Source organism: Mirounga angustirostris, unplaced genomic scaffold, assembly GCF_029215605.1.
Source record: "Mirounga angustirostris isolate CCGP_5_RB_7025 unplaced genomic scaffold, mMirAng1.0.hap1 SCAF_10, whole genome shotgun sequence".
In the NCBI taxonomy this organism is placed as follows: Eukaryota; Metazoa; Chordata; class Mammalia; order Carnivora; family Phocidae; genus Mirounga; species Mirounga angustirostris.
The window spans coordinates 99,619,968-99,635,808 of record NW_026991718.1 but is presented as its reverse complement, the minus strand read 5'-3'; the positions used below and the strand labels follow the sequence as shown (position 1 = coordinate 99,635,808).

Sequence of the window (15,841 nt, the reverse complement as noted above, 5' to 3'; positions counted from 1 at the left end):
CCAGATTTTGTCCTATTACTGCTGGCCCCCAGCAGCAACTTCATCTAAGAGCCATTCCCATCTAGTGAGTGTCTGAAAGAAGAGGGATCCCATCATGATAGTCATAGAAAGCAATGCTTTCCAACTAATCAAAAGCTCTATGTTGTTGCATGTTACAAATTTGGAACCTTTCTTGTACATTTGTCACACACTCGTTCTGAATGAAATAACTCACTGGGTACCATGAAAGATGCACCAACATGGTGTAGTAGAAGGCAGGCGTTCTGGTTCCAAGTCTAAATCTAACTGGGTTATTTCTAAAATTTACCTCATTTCTTTGCAAAATCTTTTGAAAGAAAAGCAAATTGAACCTGGGTTTTCCGATTCTCCTGGATTAGATTCTGTAAGACTTCCCAAGTTATCTAGTCCAGATATAGCCAAAGGTTAATGATCAGGCACAACACCAGTTTGACAAGAAGAAACAATTCTACTCCTTACCCCACAGGAAAGTTAATCTTGATTCCACCCTGCTTGCCTATCTGAGGAAAGTTAAAAGGAGATCCAGCCATTCCTTCTCCCTTCACAGAAGTCATGAATTTTAGATAAATACAAGCAAATAAAAATGACTTAGGGCGCCTGGGTGGCTCAGTTGGTTAAGCGACTGCCTTCGGCTCAGGTCATGATCCTGGAGTCCCTGGATCGAGTCCCACATCGGGCTCCCTGCTCGGCAGGGAGTCTGCTTCTCCCTCTGACCCTCCCCCCTCTCATGTGTTCTCTCTCATTCTCTCTCTCTCAAATAAATGAATAAAATCTTAAAAAAAAAAAAAAGACTTAAAAAAGGAAAAAAAGCCTGCTGGGCAGACCTGAGCAGAGCTGCACTACTCTGAAACACAAACTCTTCAATGATCAGGGACCCAGGGGTTGAACTTCACTGCATCTGTTCTCCAGGTCCTCTGTATTGTCAAAAGCACTACACTGGGACTATGGGCCCACTTACGGGTGTCTCAACCTGGCTGTAGCACAAACTAGCCATGGGGCTAAAGCTACTTAATCTCTCTTCCTCACTTGTAACATTAAGAAGGCAAATTAGTTCTATGGCTGTGTAATTATATGCTAAAATGGCCATAGTTGGGGCGCCTGGGTGGCTCAGTCAGTTAAGCACCCAACTCTTGATTTTAGCTGTGATCATGACCTCAGGGTCGTGGGATGGAGCTCTACATTGGGCTCCGTGCTCAGCATGGAGTATGCTTGAGATTCTCTCCCTCCCCCTCCCTCCTCTTCTGCTCTTCCCCCCACTCGGAACTCTGTCTCTCTCTGAAAATAAATAAATAAAATCTTTTAAAAATAAATAAATTAACTAATTAATTAAATAGCCATAGTCAAACATGGGGTCAATAAAATTTTTCAGCAGCATCGTTTTTAAAAACACAAACCAGAGTTTAAGAAATTACTTTGTCTGATTTTAACACTACCTAACTGCATGTATTATATGGGGTAAAAGTAAATAATGGGAGTAGAGAAGTGAAGAAGACATAGGAAGAGCTGTCATTATAAGATCTTCCAAGCAGGAAGTAGGAGAGACCTATATTGAAGTCAATCTCTTTGGTTCCAACTCCTCTCTGGCAGTTTGCCTCCCCCAGATGTGAAATTCAATTCTCAGTGTCCTTCAAGGCAAGAAAAAAAAAATCAGAATTATTTTCATCTTCCAACTCGCCCACTGAAAGCTTACCTGCATGTACCAACACAAAGCCCCCTCGCTTCTCCTTATGGGACTGCTTTGTTTCCAACTCTTTGACTGTTATTTTAACAGCCGAAACCTGAGATGATCTGGAAGGCAGCCCTTCTCCAGAACTCATCCCCTTCTCCATGGTCATTCTCCGAGATTACCATCTTCTATTGGGAAAAGAGCATACTTCCATCCAAAAGTAACTGCAGGAGAGGAATTGCCCTAAAGAAAAACGGCAAAGATGGTATATATTTCTTGCACTAACACACATAACTTATACAAATTTGTGCAAAGATAACTTTCCAAAAACCTAATTTTAAAGTTATTTAACCGAGTAATACAAAGAATACGAAAAGGTTAGAACTGAAATCTCTGTCCACACAGTACTTGCTTAAAATCATATAAACAAAAGAACTATTGTAAAAAGACTTCATCCTGAGTCCAAAGATATTCTATCTTTCATTGTATTTACACTGAAGAAAACCTCAATATAACTTCAATATCGCTTTCTACTCCCTTTAATCCAAATGCTAATAATCTCTGGGACATTCTAGAATCACAGGTGATGCTGATAATATCACCAAGCCTTGATGTAAAGCTGAGATTGCAGCTTACTTTTTTCCCCCAGCTTTATTGTGATATAATGAACATACAACATTATGTAAGTTTAAGGTATTCAAAACGATTGACACACACACACCATAAAATGATTATCACAGTAAGACACCGAGATTCACACTGGTAGGTAAAATCTAGACCTTATTCTAAACTGAGAAGTAGGGAGGGACGCAAGTCTTTCTTTGCCAATATAAAACATAAATAGTCACATAAAAAGTGACTTAGCTGCCTAATTCAAAAAAGTGGTGTTACTCAAAGTGTGGTCTGCAGACCAGGGCTTGTTACCAGTCTGCAAGAGACTTATTTTATTAATATATTAATTGCTTTCTATACACATTTTCAACAATGTGTATACTTCTTATAATTTTTTCTATTTCCTTTTTTTAATTATATTTTTGAAGCAACTCTACCTATTAAATGTAATAAAATTGAGCTTTTATTTTTATCTTGCTTATTCTTTTTTTATTTAAATTCAATTAATTAACATATAATGTATTATTTGTTCCAGGGGTACTGGTCTGTGATTCATCAGTCTTATATAATACCCAGTGCTCATTACAACATATACCCTCCCCCGTATCCATCACCTCTCAACCCCATCCCCCGACCCTCCCTCTCCTCCAGCAACCCTCAGTTTGTTTCCTAAGATTAAGAGTCTCTGATGGTTTGTCTCCCTCTCTGGTTTCGTCTTGTTTCATTTTTTTCTTCTCTTCCCCTATGATCTTCTGCCTTGTTTCTTAAATTCCACATATGAGTGAGATCATATGAGAATTGTCTTTCTCTATTTCACTTAGCATAATACCCTCTAGTTCCATCCACATCATTGCAAATAACAAGATTTCAAATTTTTGATGGCTGCATAATATTCCATTATTTTTATCTTTCATATTTCAGTTTTGTTTGGAGCTTGTTTTGGGGGGTTTAGTTTTGGTTCTTTTGCATTTTGTAAAACAGTCAACAATGGATTGAAAATTTTTTAAAGTTGGTCCTTTACACCAGAGATGGTCTGAGAAGCACTGCAATATGGCATTTTAACTTTTTTTAATTCTTGGTTAAAAAGAGTCCATTGAATTTTTATTATATAACACTTCATTTAAAGGACAAATAATTTTAAATCAAAATATATATATGCTCTTGTATTAAAATGTTAACATATATTCACAAATGCAGGAAGAAACTTTTGATTACAAAAGAGTGCTGATGTTGATTAAATAAAAGTGAACTGAAATACCTGCTTTTGTTTTTGTTTTGTGGTGGCAGCTGTCTTTCTAAGAATGGATCTTCTTCTAATGACTTCACAAGGATCTGCCTCAATTACTTTTATTTGACTTTTGGCTATTTGGTTATTTCTCTTTGGTTATTTGACTTTGAATACTATGTATTCATGTGTCATTGACGAAGGGGAATTGAAATGATTAGCAGTCCATCTGCCAGCCTATACATGCCATCACATCTGACCAAGCCATGAAATCAGCTTGGGCCCACTAGTCCCACAAACATAGGTTGAATGAAAACTCAGGCCTTGGAAAATTAAGAGTTTCAGTTAAAATGAAAAAATATCCAAGCATTATGGGTTATTAAACTTCAAGCTACTGACTCATTGTTATCAGATACATTTTTTCATAAATAAGAAACTGAAACATCTATATTTTACAATGAATAAGGTTGATGTAATAGGCATGTTCATGGATATGAGAGATTTAAAAACACTGCTTCCAGGCTTGTCTGAAAAAAAAAATGTGCAAGATAAATTAATATGCTATTTCTTGAGCAATCTACCATCCCTCAGAGACTATCTGAAATATATTTATTTAGAATATCATGTCATCTCCATAAACTCCTCCAAAAATGTTGACCCCCAAAGTTCTGCAGGACTGGGAAAGAAATTTAAATAGACAGGCTATGCAATGTACAACTCTGGCCTCAACTCCCAGTGGTTAGTGGAATGTTTCGATTTCAATTAGAAATGAAGCAACTTCTACTCCAACATTAGTTTTTGTTTAAACCCATTAAAGGTCTGACCTACCAATAAATAAAGAGTTCCAACAAATGACTAAAAATAAGACAACAAAGGGCAAATGGGCAAATCCCAGTTAACAGAAAAATTGTATAACAGTTTAAATAGATCAAAAGATGCTAAACCTCACTCAAAAGAAAGATACAAAATAAAACTACACCCAAATGCCATTTTTTAACTTGGGTTGACCAACATCAAAATGACACCACGTTTTGAGGCTAATGAGAAACAGGAGTTCTCATACACTGTTAATAGCAGCATAAGATGACAAAACTCAAAAAGGACAATCTGGCAAAATCAATCAAAATTACAAATGCACACTGAAGGATTATTTGTAATAGTAAAGATATGAACCAACAATATGTCTTGATGTAAGTGGTTAAAATAAAAGCAGCCACTGGAAAAAATGAGAATATTCTTGATATACATATATAAATTGACTAACCTTACAGATATATAAGTAAAAAAGGCACAGTACAGAAATACATGCAATGCCATATTTTGAGGGAGGGGAGAAAAAAATAATACAGCTAAGTATATATGCAAAGTACAAATCTGGAAGAATACGCCCAAAAATAATAGTGGTCACCCAAAGAAGATTTGAATGACTGATGGACAAAAGTGGAATGGAAATTTTATGGTTCATTGTTTATACTTTTCAATATTGAAAAATCTAAACGTATTACTTTCCAAAAAAACTTTTTTTATTCATTTATTTATTTATGGAAACATGAAGTAACTAGCTAAATCCAAGTTCCAAAATAGAGCAAGCCTATGAGATCTCACTTAAAAACTTCAGTAAGAGGGAAAATACCATATGCTGAAGGTTCTCAACACTCATGCCACCTAGGGCAGGAATGGACAAATACACAGCCAACCAACAATACTGGCCCAAAAAGTTTTTGTTTTGTTTTTCTGTTTTTGCTTTTGTTTTTCTGGATCTTGAATTTCTGAGGCCACACGAACTACAGGTAATTCAAATTAAAAAAAAAAAATCATAGTATTTGATCTCTACAGTTCAGACTAAGGAGTAAAAAATAAATCATTACTGTAGATTAACATCAAATATCCCTAGGATTATTTTTTATCAAATTTGTACTCACTTCATTATTACAAATCATTATTTGAAATTGATGAAGCATACTTACATCAACATACTGATCTGCAAGAAAAATGTCTAACATTTCAGCTAAGCTTTGAGGTAACATTCAACACACAAGGTTTCCAATGAAAGGAAATGTATAAGCATGTTATAGTTTTTACATAACAGAAAACAATTGTATAGCTCATTTTTTATAATGCCTTTATTTCTGAATAATATACTTGAAAATGGACATATTGCAATTTACTACTAGTGATGATATTAAAATTCATTTTATTGTTTCTAAAACACTGGCAACTTGTCCATCCTCTGCAAACCTGCATCAAAAATTAAACATAGAGTTAGCATATGACCCAGTAATTTCACTCGTAGGTATATACACCCAAGAGAACTAAAAACATGTCCACACAAAAAAATTGTACATGGATGTTTATGGCAGAATTATTCATAATAGTCAAAAAGTGCTAACAACTCAAATGTCCATGAACCGATAATGGTTAAACAAAATGTGGTATATTCATACAACGGAACATTAACTAGCCATAAAAAAAAAATAATAATAATAATTAAGTACTGATACATACTATGGCATGAATGAACCCTGAAAACAGTGAAAGAAGTCAGACATAAAAGGCCACATACTATATGTTTCCATTTATGTGAAATATCCAGAGTAGGCAAATCTAAAGAGACAGAATGTAGATCAATTGTTGCCTTGGGCTGGGAAGCTAAAGGGGAATTGGAGAGTGACTGCTAATGGGGGCAGGCTTTCTTTTGGTGGCAATAAAAATGTCCTAAAATTGGTTGTGTGATGGTTGCACAATTCTGAATATACTAAATACCACTTAAAGTACACTTTAAGTGGATAAATTAATAAATTAATAAAGCTGTTTGGAAAAAAACAAATTTCCTGCTTCCCATAAACTGTATCTTTTCCCATAAGTATATCTTTTCCAAGTTACCAAACCTAATGACCTTTTCTTACTCTGCTGCTTGCAATCTTTGTTATCTAGATCCCCCATCCTCTTGGCAAGTATGCCAATCTACCATCCCAGTTCTTTATGACCCCCCTGATCCTTCTCAACTTTGTCCTCTTACATGACTCCCCGTCCACAGGCCTATTCTCAGATGTCTCCTTCAGCAATTTCATCCACTGCCAACCTTTTAAAACAATCCTCTCTCAGTAAATCAGATTATTTGTAACTCTCTATCTTCTGTCTCTTGAGCTCTAGCCGCAAGTCTCCAGGATAGCTTAGCTCAACCTGGATCCTCTTCATTCTTTTTCTCTTTTTTTTTTTATTATGTTATGTTAATCACCATACATCATTAGTTTTTGATGCAGTGTTCCATGATTTATTGTTTGCGTATAACACCCAGTGCTCCATTCAGTCTGTGCCCTCTTTAATACCCATCACCAGGCTAACCCATCCCCCACCCCTCTCCCCTCTAGAAACCTCAGTTTGTTTATCCACCCAAAACAATCTCATTTTTCCACAGAAATCTAGTTCTTTCCACATCACTCCTTATTTTTAATAGCACTAATCCCTTTCTAACTCACCTGGAAGTCATCTTGGACTGGACGCACTTTCCAAATCTTATAAATTTCTCCCTCAAGCATTTAACTTCCTTTTCCCTACTGCCTCGACCCTTGTTCAGTTCACATACCGCTTAGCATGTTACAAAAAGCATTTTAACTTTGCTCCCCAAATCCAGACTGTTGTAAAACAACCAACTACAAAAAGCTGCCAAAATAAATCTCATAAAGGACAACTCCAATCAAAATGAACAGCATGCCAAAAGACATGAGCAGACAATACACGCAAGAGGAAATATAAACTGGATATCCAATATCAAGGAAAGAATATTCAAAGAAATATAAACAAAAATGGAATCTTCCTAACTAGCCCTGTATTGCCACCATAAACTGATATAAGTAACCATTTTGAAAATGAATTTGTCAGGAAGTATCAAAATCCTTAAAATGTTTAATTTTGTATATACTATCTTTCCAGAGATAATCTATGTATGAACTAGTCCATACAAACACAAGTAACAATAGTACCATGGATACCCCTAAGGAGAACTGGGAGAATGAGGGGCAAAATGAAAAGGAAACGTAAAATAAAAAAAAAAAGAAAAGAAAAGGAAACCTAATAGCCTTTTGCATTTGATTTTTTTTTTTTTTTAACCAGGTACTATCTACTAAACACAGATTTAAGTTAGCCATCTCTGAGACTAAGATGAATGCAAATTAACCTGATTATCAAGGTCAGAAGAGAAACTAAGAATAAAACATCATTTTTGCTCCAGGGACTTTCAAGGCACTGATTTAAGGTCTAAATTTCAACCCCAGTTCTCTCAAAGACTTATTTTCCTACTGCATGTAATGACACTTTTTTTTCTTTATACCATTTAGAAAATTATGACATGTCCTGTTTGCCCCTGGTGTTGGAAGTTTTTCACTCTAGATTTACTTAGTCTCTTAGAAGCAGTCAAAGAATAGTAAGTCAGGGAATCCATCCATCTTACAGCAAAAGGCTTTTATAGAAATCCAGCCCTTAAGCTATAGCAACTGATGAATAAAGAAGCATTCTGTTGCTCTTAACATCTTGACATTGAAGGTTCAATGCCTCATTCAATGAGCTCCAAAACACACTCATTTCATCTTTGACCCAGTAATTTCACTTCTGAGAACACTTTCTACCAAAATAACTTCAAAAACAGAAAAGCCTTATGCCTGTTATGCTGTGTTTAACACAGGATAATTTAGAAAAACAAAAATCTGGAAGTGACCTAAATGCCCAACGTAGAGAAATGGTTAAAAAAATGATAACCTATATTATTTATGGTCAACTCGTTTTCAACAAGGGTGCCAAGACCATTAAACAGGGAAAGGATAGGGGCGCAAGGGTGGCTCAGTCGGTTAGGCGTCCAACTCTTGATTTTGGCTCAGGTCATGATCTCAGAGTTGTGAGATCAAGCTCCACATCAGGCTCCTCACTGGGTGTGGAGCCTGTTTAAGATTCTCTCTCTCCCTTTTCCTCTGCCCCCCTTAAAAAAAAAAAAATTAAATAGGGAAAGGATAGTCTTTTCAAAAAATGGTGCTGGAAAAAAAGATAGGCACATACAAGGAATGAACCTGGATTCCTACCTATTCCTACCTACCTATTCCTTGATCCACATAGATCAAGAACTAAATGTAAGAGCTAAAACTGTAAAACTCTTAGGAAAAGATATAGTAGTAAATTTTCATCATTTTGGACTTGGCAATTGTTTTAGATATGATACCAAAAGCACAACCAATCAAAGAAAATATAAATTAGAATTCATCAAAAGTTTAAATGTGTGTACTTAAAAGAACACTATTCAAAAAAGTATAAAGAAACCCCACAAAATGAGAGAAAATGGAAAAAACACCGCAAACAGTACATGTGATAAGGGACTTGGATCCAGACTATATAAAGAACTCATACAATATCAAAGTTTTTAAAAATTCAATATAAAAATGAGCAAAGGAATTGGATTGACATTTCTCCAAAGATACACAAAGGGCTGATAAGCATAGGAAAAGATGCTCAACATTACCATCCAACAGGGAAATGGAAATCAAAACCACCTGAGGTACCAACATCACAGCTATAACTCAAAAGACAGATAATAAGTTTAACAAGGATATGGAGAAATCAGAACTCTCATATCCTGCTGGTGCAGGCCACTCTCGAAAACATCTAGCGGTTCCTCAAAAAGCTAAACAGTTACCATATGACCCAGCAATTCCACTCCTAGATATATATCTAAGAGAAATGTAAACATATCCACACAAAAACCTGTACATGGATGTTTACAGCAGAATTATTCATAATAGTAAAAAAGATTAAACAACTCAAATGTCCATTAACTGATGATGGATAAACAAAATGTGGCATATTCCTATAATGGAATATTATTCAGCCATAAAAAGGAATGAAGTACTGATACAAAATACAACAAGGATGAACCTTAAAAACATGCTAAGTAAAAGAAGGCAGACACAAAAGGCCACATATTCTATAATTCCATTTACCAGAAACGTTCAGAATAGGAATATCTACAGACACAGAAGTAGATTAGTGGCTGCTAGGGACTGGGGGAACAAGGGGAGGGGAGTATCTAATTAGTGGTTGCCAAGGACTGGGGGATCAAATGGGAAGTGACTATGAGTACAGTTTCCTTTGGAGATGACAAAAATGTTCTGGAATTAGCGGTGATAGGTGCCCAACTTTATGAATATAGTAAAAACTACTGAAATTTACAATTTAAAAGGGTGGGTTTATGGTATGTGAATTATATCTTAATAAAAGATCAATCTATGCAATGGATGCCATGTACAAAAATTATACTTTTTGGTTATAATCATATTTTACACACACTATGATCATAAATAGGTTAAAAATGCTATAAAATTAGAAAGAAAGGGATCAAAATGCTGGGTTGGTGAAATTCCAGGTGATCTCTTTTTAATTATTCCTGCATTTTCCAGATATTCATTAATAAGCACGCACTGCGTTTTACAAACGGGGGGGAGCTTTATTTAAAACAAACAAAAAAGGAAATTACTCAACTCCCGAGTGCATAAAAATTCCTTAGCTTAGTATTCAAGGATCTCAGTCACATGGTCCCGAAAATACCTTTTCATTTCCCCTCCCCTACAGAGGCGAGTCAAGTTACTCCCTCCTTCCGGAAACACGATGCCCTCTATTTCCAGGGCACCTCCAGCTCCTGTTTTCCACCCTCCTCTCCAGCTGCTCCTTCTCCATCTTCTTGGTCCTTTCCTCCTCCGCCTCCTGAGCAGTAAATGCTAATGTCCTGAGAGACTCTAACCAGGCCGCTAGCTATAACACCACGGGGCTGCTTTGACCCCAGCCGGCCACGCAGGACTAGGGTGCACACCCTCGGGGCTCTGCGAGCCTCCGACTCGTAGAACCCCGCAGCCCGCGACTGCGAAGTGAGTGAAGGACAGCGAGGACTGCCCGCACACAGACAGTCCCTTCCCCGGAGAGGGAATGAGACTGCCAAGCTGGAGCCAAGGCTTCGGGGACCCGCACGGGCGCCACGCGCGACCGAGGGGTCGAGGGACGTCCCGGATCCGCTCCTTCAGCACCGCCCCAGGCAGTGGGCATCCTGCGCGCCGCCCCCTCCCGGCCCCGAAGAGGATGTCCCAGCGAGCGTATGGGCCTGGACAGAGGAAGCGCCGCAGCGCCGGCAGCGGCGCGGACAGCGTGAGAAAGAGGGACACTCACCCGCGTCAGCCCCGAGCCCTCACAGCGCCGGAAGTAGTCACCCGCCCGTTGCCAGGGTGAGGAAGCGGGGCTGACGTCAAGCTTTCCCATTGGGCATGCGCGTAGCCACGTGGCCGGAAGCATACGCCTACGCGGGGCTCTGACTCTGCCCACTGCTTCCGAATTCACCTGGCCGCTGAAGTTGCACGAAAACTTTACCTGGAGCCTCATTCTGAGCTGCGCAGGCGCCGTTGCTAGTCTGTTCTCACGCAGACTCTTAATGAGCCGGCCTGCTGTGACTGTACGGATCCACGTGGTTGGCAGACGAGCGTTATGATACGAAATGAAGTTAAAGTAGCCATGATTATTGAGGTGTCACTTCAGAGCTTAATTTTTTTCCATTCTTGCAGTCCCCCCGATACAGTAGGGAAAACTAGAGCTCTGCCGGGATTCCACGTAGGAGGTGGGAGCCAGACCTGCCCTTGGGAGAATCAAAGTGTGGGTGGCCTTTCTTTTACCATCTAGCTTCTAAGATCAAGACCAGTAACAATGTAATCCCTTTAATGTTTCCTTGTAACTATTAACATGAGACCTTTAACAAATAACCAGCTTTAAACCTGTTTTAGAAACAAGAGATTGAAAGAAGTAAAGTAGTAGCTCTTAAGTATGGTCCCCAGATCAGAAGCTTAACATGACCTGGGCCCTCACTAGAGGTATAATTTAGGAAAAGATGTTCCACCTTACCGGGGGGAAAAAAAAATTTATTTTAATTACAGATAAAAATAGACAGCAGTCCTCTTCGATCTGATTATATAACATTTTAAGACTGATACTATATCCTGTTAGAGAGGATTGAGAAAACATTCACTCTTGTTCATTGCTGGTGGAATAAAGATTTGCACAAATTTAGGGGGGACAATTTGATGGTCATCTACCGCAATTTTAAATGTGCTTCCCCTTTGACCCAGAAGATCCACTTTTAGGAGTCTGTCTATAATATTTCCATATGTGCACCAAGATATATATATACATATATATTCATGTAAAATATATTTATCAAATAATTTCTATGAGCTTGGCACAGCTCAAGGAAGTTTATTGAAGCATAGCTCATGTAGGAAAAAAGAAAAAAAAATTGGAAACGAATTATAAAAATGCAAGCGATATGATGCAACCATTTTTTAAATACTCAGATGAAAAGCTATCAAACACATGATTAAAAATCCAAAATAATATTCTACATCCCATTTATGTATGCATGTCTGTGTATTGTTATCTATATTTACATATATATATACATAGACAGTGTATGTGGAAAATGGTTAAAAGATTATGTATCAATGAAGCTACTAATAGAAATAAGATTGGATTGAGTTAGGGGTGAAATCACTTTTATTATTTATATCAATAATGACAGAACAGTTAAAAATGCTGGATAAAATACAGCAAGTAACCTTGTGCTCCGCTAAAAGGAAATCCCCAGAGACCAAAAACAATGGAGAATCCAGAGTAGGATGCCAGTGCTGAAGGCTCATCTCTACTGAGAGCACTTACATATAGCAGGAGCCTAAGGTTTGGGTTTTTAAGCCCATAAGGTAACAAGCAGATACACACAAAAAACCTTTAGTAAGAACAGAAATAGGAGAGAGTGAACTTTGATCTCATAGGCTTCTGGTTTTGAAGTCATCAGATAAAGAATATAAAGTAAATATTTCTTAAATGTTTTAAAAAATAAGTGGGGAGTAGAAAAAAATAAGTGAGGGAGTAGAAAACCAAGCAAAGATTAAGAAAATACCATAAATTATCTGATAGAATTGAAAAATAAATAAATAAAAGATCTAGAAATACAAAATTGTTCATTAAAAAAAAAACCACAGTAGATGAGTTAAACATTACTTAGACACAAGCTGAGAAAAAATTAAGCAAATTGGAAGGTAGGTATAAAGAAATTACCCAGAATGAGGATCAGAGAGACAAAGAGATGGAAAGTATGGATGAGAATGTAATAGATGTGGAAGATAGAATGGTAGGGATAGAATGTCTAATATAAGTAACATTAGAATTCCAAGAACATAAAAAAAATGAACAAGGAAGAGGAAGTATTTTAAGGGATAATAGATATTATCCAGAACTGATGAAAAACAGAAACTCTCAGATTCAGGAAGCTCATGAATCTCAAGCTGGATAAATAAAAGAAATCTAAACCTAGACACATTATACTGAAATTTTAGAAGATCAAAGACAAAAATATTTTAAAAGCAAGCAGAGACAAAACACCTACAAAGAAATGATTAGGCTGAAAGGAGATGTCACAGTTTGACAATTGAAAATAGAAGATGAAAATGGTATCTTTGAATTCCTGAAAAAATATTTCCAAAGTACTGAAGAAATGTCAACCTAGAATTGTTTACCCAGCTAAACAAGCATTCAGGAATTAGAATGTACTGAGGATATTTTCAGATAAACCCAAACTGAGAAAATTTACCATGAACCAAAGTATTTATTAAGACTACAATGCAGGAGGAAGAAGGTAATTCCAGAAGAATTATTCAAGAAGAAATAGATGTTAACTTTAGGGACCCCAAGTTCTGAGCCTAAGATTCTCATGACAGGTTTACAGAGTTGTCTTTATTTCCACAGACTTAGTCTCTAATCCTCTGATATCTATACTATTTACTTTTTATGGTAAAGGATTTGACATATCACCAGTAAGCACAGAATGTTCTATATTTGTAATAGGTCATCTTACTGTTTTTGGTATATGACAGTGCAGCAGATTATTTTCCTGAAATGGCTGCAACACAACATTGTCCACCTCACATGCTCCTTTGAATGATGAGACTTTGATACTCCTCCCATCTAGAGGTGTATCTATCTATGTTCCCTACCCTTGAATCTGAGCCAACTTGTGAGTATAGCAGAAACCACACCAGGTGACTTCTAAGGAAGGTTGCAAGAGCACTGAAGGTTCTTTGCAATTCTCTCTTGCAATGCTTGCTTTTAAATCCCAGCCACCATGCTCTGGGGAAGCTTAAGCAGCCACATGGGAAAACCAAGTATAGATGTTGTGACCAACAACTCCAGATAAGGTCCCAGCTGCAGCCACCACCAACAGCCAGACATGTAATTGAATGGGCCTTCAGAAGATTCCAGTCCTCAGCCATGGATTAATTTCCAGCCTTTGAGTCTTCCCAGCTTAGCAATCATGAGCAGAAACAAGCCATCTCCACTTGCTCTTTCCAAATTTTGATCATAATAATGCAATAAAATGGCTTTTGTTTTACATCACTAGATTTACACTACTAGTAGTACTTGATCACAGGCTCCAACAACTGACCCACAGTTCACCAGCTCTTATACTGAGGGTATCATGCCATGGCCCTGACACTGAAAGCCTAAGGAAAGCTATCAGTGACTAGGAGGATAACCACATGGTTCTGGACAACTCCATTGCCTCCAGTTCACCCACCTTATCCTCACTAACTAGTCATCTCTCCTCTCTGTTTTGCACTCTCCCACCATAGGTAACCTGGAGTTTTTTTCTTTATTTTTCTACCAGTGACTTCTAGGGGTGGAAGGGAAAGGTTATTACATGGTAATAGTAAGAGTAAGCATTTATTACATGACAGTAGTAACTGGAACAGATTTTGTTACCTGGAAGTGGATAAATACCATAACAAAACATAACAAAAGAACATAACAAGAGTAAAACATGTGGCATTGGCTTTGAGACTATGTGAAGCAGCAAGGGTGGGAGAGGATCCTGAAGGAGAATGTCAGAAATCTAAAAGGTCTTGAGGAGGCTGCACCAAAGGCACAAAAGAAACTGAGGAAGATGTCGTTGAAAGCCAGAGAAAGGGGTCCCAATTACATACGACCAAAAAGTTCAGCCCAGGCTTTGGGGAGCAGATGCAAACCATCTCCAGGGTGCCCTGCTTAAATTCCTGACCCACAGAATCTATAAGCATAATAAAGTCGTTGTCCTTTTATGTCATTGGATGTGGAGTGGTTTTTTACACAGCAATATTAAATGGAACAGGTAGAAATAGAAGAAAAGATGTTTGGATTTTTAAAATGCATAGATAGCGCACTATGTTGTACATCTGAAACTAATGTAACATAGTGTGTCAACTATACTCAAATAAAAAATTATAAATAAGTAAATGAATGAATGAATTTAATTTAATTTAAATGCATAGATACGCTCCCTTCCATTTCTTGGGCAACACTGTTACCTGCTGTGTTCCCAGGATTTAGCTACGAATGACAATCACTCCCAATCCCGCTCTGCACACCTTTATCTTGGGCATCCAGCCCAGAAACCACTCTTGCCATCTCCTAGCAGTTTAAGTGGAAGTAACAAAATTCTGTCTAACCTGCCTTCAGAGTCAATTTTTCAAATTTCTTTTTTTTTTAAGATTTTATTTATTTCTTTATTTGACAGAGAGAGCGCACAGGTAGGGGGAGCAGCAGAGGGAGAGGGAGAAGTAGGATCCCCACTGAGCAGGGAGCCTGATGACGTGGGGCTCAATCCCAGGACCCTGTGGTCATGCCCTGAGCCAAAGGCAGATGCTTAACTGACTGTGTGTCACCCAAGTGTCCCTTTTCAAATTTCTAACCTGTGTCAGTGCAATTGCTCTCAGGTCTTTTGAAATATTAAGGATGACAGTTATCTAGCTAATCAATTCACTGAAACTGTTAAATATAAAAGAAAATCCTCTACTACTTTATCTCCTTCAAGAAAAATCTCCATCTCCCTGTTCCCCTTTTTCCAAACCCCAAGATAAAAACTAATTGAGGAAAAAGAGCAGGGGACATGCATGGATCGTAGGCTGGGAAAACAGTAGATGCTCAGTGTTCAGGATGCTTTGAGTGTAACTGTCACTCTTTTTATTTATTTATTTATTTATTTAAAGATTTTATTTATTTATTTGACAGAAGGAGACACAGCGAGAGAGGGAACACAAGCAGGGGGAGTGGGAGAGGGAGAAGCAGGCTTCCCGCTGAGCAGGGAGCCCAATGCGGGGCTCGATCCCAGGACCCTGGGATCATGACCTGAGCTGAAGGCAGACGCTTAACGACTGAGCCACCCAGGCACCCCTTTGTCACTCTTTTTAAAATAAGAGGACGAGTCAGGGTCT

The 15,841-nt window shown here is 37.8% G+C and overlaps 1 protein-coding gene across 9 annotated transcripts in view; it reads right to left on the bottom strand.

Moving 5' to 3' along the window:
* The window catches only part of TASP1 (taspase 1), a 303,482-nt gene extending 292,685 nt beyond the window's left edge, over positions 1–10,797 (bottom strand). For 8 of the 9 annotated variants that reach the window (XR_010405771.1, XR_010405770.1, XR_010405772.1 and 5 more), the window contains exons 1-2: positions 10,722–10,797; positions 1,709–1,927 (exon numbers count right to left, since the gene is read on the bottom strand). Coding sequence is in view for 6 of the 9 variants with exons in the window: in XM_064572806.1 (XP_064428876.1) it covers positions 1,709–1,853 (145 nt within the window). In the remaining 3 variants the exon portion in view is untranslated. Of the gene's footprint in view, positions 1–1,708; positions 1,928–10,109; positions 10,686–10,721 lie in introns of those variants that run through there. The other variant, XM_064572807.1, reaches the window with a different exon arrangement.
* Positions 10,798–15,841: the final 5,044 nt, after the last annotated feature.